General features: G+C 46.0%; 1 protein-coding gene across 1 annotated transcript; it reads right to left on the bottom strand.

Annotated features, from left to right (window-relative positions):
- Nucleotides 1–515: 515 nt before the first annotated feature.
- Nucleotides 516–2,731, bottom strand: LOC147882566 (uncharacterized). The gene has a single exon (XM_087400177.1). The coding sequence runs from the start codon at nucleotides 2,580–2,582 to the stop codon at nucleotides 876–878; it is 1,707 nt and encodes a 568-aa protein (XP_087256303.1). The 5' UTR covers nucleotides 2,583–2,731; the 3' UTR covers nucleotides 516–875.
- Between the last annotated feature and the right edge of the window lie 4,439 nt (nucleotides 2,732–7,170).

The raw sequence follows: 7,170 nt of genomic DNA, 5'->3' as shown, positions 1-7,170 counted from the left end.
GAACCAGCCCTGACAATGTCACCCAATGCCCCTACCCACTCCACATGTGGAATATCTTAGACAACAAAGGGAGACATACTGGGCAGTCCTTGGACCTGAGGGCCTACAAAAGGCAGTGCTCCTGACATTTCCTTGAAAGTGTCCATACACCCATGCATGTCATCTGCTCTAAAGGCGTTGTAATGTTTGACTGCAATCCTACTTCTAAGACTGGATGTTGTTAGGGACTCTTGTGAGTACAGGAGCGCGTACTTTCAAAGGTGAAGGAAAGCTAGGGCTGGGGATCCTTGCGAACAGCTTGTAAAGGTTGTTGAACACTTTAGCACTACCTAAGGAAAGGCATCTGGCTCAAAGCCACAACTTTCCATTTATGCCGACAGTACCAAAGATGCATTACGTCACTGGGCAAATAAAAACCTAGGTCTCTGTCTGTGACATCCCCGTAAACAGCTTGTAAGCTTTTTACAACACTTTGTAGCAACTAAGGAAAGGCATTGAATACGGTTAGGCTCAAAACTAAAGCTTTTCATTGTCCACAAAGCGTTCCAAAGATATACCATTTCAGTGTGCAGAGAAAAGTCATGGTCAACTCTGCCTGTTTGCGGCCTGAAGCCAAAGAATTGTATTCAGCAAGTCTATTGGGAACTGCACAATTTCTCAAGGTGAAAAGAATCATGCTGGTCTAACACGTTGTAGATAACGGTGCATGATTCTATTCAGCAGTTCCAGAGTTCTCCAACATTCCATCTAACTTGGAAGGGGACTGTCCTGTTGGCCTACCTTATCCAGCCCCAAAAATGCTTCTGTTGTTCACATTAGCCTGGCACACCCCCATATCATTTTCTTTAACAGGTCAAAAGCTTCATTTGTCTTGCTTACCCATCAATCAATGCTTTGCACACTGCAGTACTGGGGCTGTACCCTTTCTTTAGCATTTGAGTGAAGAAGGAAACAGCCAGGTCCCCTCGCCCCGCTTTGACTAGGCCAGGAATTATGGTGTTATATGTCACCATATCTGGCTCACACCCCATAGTTGTCATTTTGCCCAGCAAGTCCAGAACGTCCTCTACCATGCCTTTCTTAGCAAACCAATCAACAAGCATACCGAACGTGACAATGTCAGGCATGCATCCCTTCTCTGTCATTTGAGTGCAAGTGGACATGGCCAGGTCACCTCGGCCTGCTTTGAGCAGACCAGATATAAAGCTGTTATAAGTCTTGGTATTTGGCGTGCACCCTAGAGCAATCATTCTCTCCAACAGTTCTGAAGCTTCCTTTATCTTGCCCTCCTTACCAAACAAATCGATGAGTGCAGTGTAAGTCACGGTGTCAGGACTACATCCCTTCTCGATCATTCGAGTGAAAGTGGAAAGAGCCATGTCACCTCGCCCTGCCTTGATCAAGCCAGATATCACGCAGGTATATGTCACCTTGTCCGGTTGGCAGCCCATCACAGTCATTTTCTCCAATAGTTCCAAAGCTATGTCTGTCTTGCCCTCCTTGCCAAACCAATGGATGACAGTATTGCAAGTCACAATGTCAGGAGTGCACCCTTTCTCCATCATTTGAACTAAAATTGAAAGGGCCATGTTACCTCGGCCTGCCTTGTGCAAGCCTGATATCACGCTCGTATAAGTCACTCTATTTGGATGGCACCCCATACCAGTCATCTTCTCCAGCAGTTGCAAAGCTTCATCTATCTTGCCCTCCTTACCAAGCCAATTCATGATTATAGTGCAAGTCACAGTGGTTGGCCTGCATCCGTTGTCTATCATTCGACTCAAAGTGTAGAGGGCCATATCGCCTTTGCCTGCCTTGAGAAGGCCAGATATCACGCTCGTATAAGTCACTACGTTCGGCTGGCACCCCTCTTCAGCCATTCTCTTCAGAATCTCCAGAGCTTCCTCCATCTTGCCCTCCTTGCCAAACCAATTTATAAGTGTAGTGAAAGTCACCGTGTTTGGCCTGCATCCCTTCTCTATCATTCGATGGAAAGTGGATACGGCTATGTCGTCTCGGCCTGCCTTGAGCAAGCCAGATATCATGCTGGTGTAAGTCACCGTGTCTGGCTTGCACCTCGTAGCAGTCATTTTCTCCAACAGTTTGAGAGCTTCTTCTACCTTGCCCTCTCTGCAAAAGGAATAGATGAGTGAATTGAATGTCGCAGTATTCGGGCTGCCTCCTTTCTCCATCATTCGATTGAATATGGAAAGGGCACTGTCACCCCTGCCTGCTTGAACAAGGGCAGGTATGAGGGTATTGTACGTCACGGTGCTCGGCTGGCAGCCCATAGCGGCCATTTCGTCCACTAATGCCAAAGCTTCGCTCGTCCTCCTCACCTTGACATGTAATAGCGCGTTAACGAGCGCATCGAAAACATGGGTATCTGGGTCACAACGGAAATCGGGCATGGCCAAGAAAAGCTGTGCCGCTTCTTCCAACATGCCATGGCGCCCACAGATACGGATCAATGCGGCGAAGAAAGAGGGGGAAGCTGGGAAGAGGAGCAAGGAGTGAGAGAAGGAGGGTTGGAGGGAAGCCCAATGGAAGAGGCTGAAGGCGAGATGGGGGCGGGTGTGCATGGAGGGGAGGAGGGAGGAGAGCAAGGGGGCTGAGAGGAGGGGAGCGAGAGGGGCGAGAGAGGACTCCAAGGTGTTACTCCATTGGAGCTCCTTGCCCAGAATGGACCAAAAAAGCTCCACTATTTTGTTCCTTCGTTTTGCCACTGGAGCTCCCATAGCTTCTTCTACTCAAAAGAACCATGCCATTTCTTCTACATCTTTCATACTTCACGGCTCTTCTCTCACGAATGGGCGGACAAGTTTGAAATATCATGACAAGAGTAACGTGGCTGACGAAATATGCCTATCTGGCAGTCCACATGTCCTCATGTCGTGGCAAGTCCACATGTAAGCAGTTGGACTGATTGCATAGTAGTTACAAGGCATCTATATCTATACTATCTATTATGGAGGGAGAGACCGAACTTGGAGCCACGCGTCCGGAGCTAGGAGAGAGCCACGTGTCGAGCTTCTATGCTTCTTCTTCTATCGGTTAACGGTTAATGGTTTTTGGAGCGGAGCCGTCACCGGAGCCGTCGCGCCATGAATCGCCATCAATCTCCCGCCGTCGTTCGTCTTCCTCCCGCCGTCGTTCGTCTTCGCCACCTTCGCCAGCTTCCATTTCGACCTGCGCCTTGCGTTTCGATCGCCTCCTTCGATATCGTCACCTCCAGCAGCTCGACCTCGACCTCGACCTCGACCTTCTACGACCTGCGCCACCTTCTAGCAGCTCCCAGCTTCTACCTCGACCTCGACCGACCTTCTCGACCTTCTATACTATCTACGTCCTCGACCTCGACCTTCTCGACCTCCCCACCTCCAGCAGCTCGACCTCGCCACCTCCAGCCTATCTACCTCGACCTCGACCTCCAGCCTATCTATACTATCTACCTCGACCTCCAGCAGCTCGACCTCGCCACCTCCAGCAGCTCGACCTCGCCACCTCCAGCAGCTCGACCTCGACCTCGACCTCCATATCTCGGCCTGCTCCATATCTGGACCTGCGCCACCTCCATTTCGATCACGACCTTGACCTCCAGGAGCTCCATATCTGGACCTGCAGTCGCCACCTCCAGGAGTTCTTGACCAGCTCCCGATCTCGACGTGCAGCAGCTCCATATCTCGACCTTCAGGCTCCATATCTCGACCTCCAGTCGCCACCTGCAGCAGTTCTTGATAGCTCCAGATCTTGACGTCCAGTAGCTCCATATCTCGACCTCCAGGCGAGTTTATTTTGCATTCCGAGAGATAGTGGACATGTTGCAATCTCTTTCTCTCTCTCTCTCTCTCTCTCTCCCCCCCCCCCCCCCGGAGAGAGTGTGTGTTTGTGTGTGTGTATGTGTGTGTGTGTGTGTGTGTGTGTGCTTTTGTGTTTTTGTGAGAGAGGGAGAGAGAGAGAGGGGGGGGGCAAGGTTTATAGAATTTTTATATGTGGTTTTGAGAGAGGGAGAGAAAGAGAGGTGTAGGGGTTGATCGATGCTAGGGGAAGATGAAAGGGCATGAATATCTAAGGAAAGGAGATGAAAGAAAATGAAGATAATGAGGAACGAAAGAAGGTAGAGTTGAGCAAGCAAGGAGAGATTTTCCTGAAGGAAAAGAGGTAGTGTGCACCCTGCTATAGGTCAATCAATCGCCATCGTGCAACCTTGCATGTAGACACATATGCTACACCCTCCTTTCCCTTCAACTAATTAACTGATTTTAGCATATTCCTTAAGTTAGGGTACATGCTGGTGCCAATCTTACGTGCATTTTGGGAGATAGTGGCATGTGAAGTTTTGTAATCCTTACAAGCTATATGTATATCTAATCAATTGTGTGTGTGTGTATGTGTGTGCGTGTATGTGTGTGTGTGTGTGTGTGTTGTGTGTGTGTGTGTATGTGTTAACACGTCTAGCTACGAGTTTTTTTAATGTGTATTTTTGTGCCTCTAGCCTCTATCTATAGCATGCATAGAAGTGTACGTGCCATTTTTAGAGAGATAGAGAGAGATTATGTGTGTATGTGTTAACACCTCTAGCTACGGGTTTTTTTTTTGTGTGTGTGCGTTGAGATGTGCATTTGGAGAGATAGTGTCATTAGTCATTTGATAAACCCTTCCTCTCCCCCCTCCCCCCCTCTCTCTCTCTCTCTCTCTCTCTCTCTCTCTCTCTCTCTCTCTCTCTAGCTATGGTTTTGTGTGTGTGTGTGTGTGTGTGTGTGTTGAGATACACATTTCCAGAGGCAGTGGCGTTAGTCATTTGATAAACCCCTCGCCCCCCCCCTCTCTCTCTCTCTCTCGCATTCACAAGTCTTGCATGGCGCTCACATTCACACACAAATGTAAAAACATAACGATTATAATCCTTACAAGCTATATGTATATCTAATCAATTGTGTGTGTGTGTGTGCACGTGTATGTGTGTGTGTGTGTGTTGTGTGCGCGTGTATGCGTGTGTGTGTGTTGTGTGTGTGTGTTGAGATGTGCATTTTGAGAGATAGTTTTGTAATCCTTACAAGCTATATGCATATCTGATCAATTGTGTGTGTGTGTGTATGTGTGTGTGTGTATGTGTATGTGTTAACACCTCTAGCTACGGGTTTTTTGTGTGTGTGTGTGTGTGTTGAGATGTGCATTTCGAGAGATAGTGTCGTTAGTCATTTGATGAACCCTCCCCCGCCCCCCTCCCCTGTCTCTCTCTCTCTAGCTATGGTATTTCTATGAGAGAGAGAGAGAGAGAGAGAGAGAGAGAGAGAGAGATGTATAGTTACACGAGCGCCGTTGAGCATCTATCTTCTATCTATTGCCTTCCCTTCCTTGCCTCATCGCATGCTCCTCTAGCACATAACAAAAATCACTTCAAACATCCACTTTGAGACGTAACTGAGCATCATCGGCCCAAAAGCTTAATTTATACGTGGGGGTGTATGTCATTACGTATTTCTAAGAGAGAGAGAGAGAGAGAGAGAGAGAGATGTACAGTTTGCTTAGCTTTACTTTTTTTTGGGGTTGTTTTTCTTGCAGGTGCTTCAATTTATTGTTGGACTAGCACTAGCTTCTTTCCACAACTTTTGTTTATCCAAGTAGGTGATCACTTTTTTTCCAATTGACATTGTGTGTGCGTGTGTGTGTGTGTGTGTGTGTTTGCATCTTAAACATTTTCAAAATCATTGAAACCATTCCGATCTGATAATTCATGAATTCTCTGTTACATTCATGAAACCATTCTGATCGTAATTCGTGGACGCTTAGATTCTTAGGAGGGGAAAATTGAACTAAGAACCATTTTTTTTCAAAAAGATAATGGAGGCGAGAGAGAGAGAGAGAGAGAGAGAGAGAGAGAGAAACTTAGAAGCTACATTTTTAAAATCATCCAAACCATTATGATCTTATAGTTTCTAGATGATTATATTATTGAGACAGAAGAACTAAAAGATTATGGAGGCAAGAGAGAGAGAGAGAGAGAGAGGGAGAGAGAGAGAGAGGGAAAATATAATGGTGGACAGAAGTGAATTAAGTTAGTATATTAGTTAGAGACAAGGTGATGATGGGGTTGGACCAGTAATCATTAAATGTAATTGTATCTTTCATACGGGCATCTTGATGACCTGGCAATATGTCTAGAGATAAGCTTGCACTGTCTATCCTAAGTGATCTAATCTAACCTTCATTTTTGAGAAGCTAGCCTTGCTTTTCAATTGACTTTGCTTTCTATTTGGAATTCTTTGCTTCCTTAGGATACGTTGTGTGTGTGTGTGTGTGTGTGTTTGCATCATTTAAGACAAGCTACATTTTGAAAATCATTGAAACCATTCCGATCTGGTAATTCATGAATTCTTTGCTTCCTTAGGACACATTAGTTAGAGACAAGGCGATGATGTGGTTGGACCTTAAGTGATCTAATCAACCTCTCGAGGAGAGTAAAGGATTATGTATGTTTCATGTCATGTGCATTATACCCATGAGAAGTAACCTCCAGAGGTGAGGCAATTGGATATCAGTAATCATTAAATGTGATTGTATCTTTCGTAGGAGCATTTTCATGACCTGGCAATATGTCTAGAGATAAGCTTGCACCCTCTACCCTAAGTGATCTGAGCAAGCAAGGAGAGATTTTCCTGAAGGAAAAGAGGTAGTGTGCACCCTGCTATAGGTCAATCAATCGCCATCATGCAACCTTGCATGTAGACACATATGCTACACCCTCCTTTCCCTTCAACTAATTAACTGATTTTAGCATATTCCTTAAGTTAGGGTACATGCTGGTGCCAATCTTACGTGCATTTTGGGAGATAGTGGCATGTGAAGTTTTGTAATCCTTACAAGCTATATGTATATCTAATCAATTGTGTGTGTGTGTATGTGTGCGCATGTATGTGTGTGTGTGTGTGTTGTGTGTGTGTGTGTATGTGTTAACACGTCTAGCTACGAGTTTTTTTAATGTGTATTTTTTGCCTCTAGCCTCTATCTATAGCATGCATAGAAGTGTACGTGCCATTTTTAGAGAGATAGAGAGAGATTATGTGTGTATGTGTTAACACCTCTAGCTACGGGTTTTTTTTTTGTGTGTGTGAGTTTGATAAACCCTTCCTCTCCCCCCTCCCCCCTCTCTGTCTCTATCTCTCTCTC

This window comes from Dipteris shenzhenensis, chromosome 29 (assembly GCF_047967505.1).
Source record: "Dipteris shenzhenensis isolate YYH24624 ecotype China chromosome 29, Dip_SZ_1.0, whole genome shotgun sequence".
NCBI classification, from domain to species: Eukaryota; Viridiplantae; Streptophyta; class Polypodiopsida; order Gleicheniales; family Dipteridaceae; genus Dipteris; species Dipteris shenzhenensis.
This window is presented reverse-complemented; position numbering and strand designations above follow the sequence as displayed.

What these genes read in the sequence shown, in the direction of transcription:
- LOC147882566 (XM_087400177.1), bottom strand. Translation starts at nt 2,582, where the DNA reads ATGCACACCCGCCCCCATCTCGCCTTCAGCCTCTTCCATTGGGCTTCC.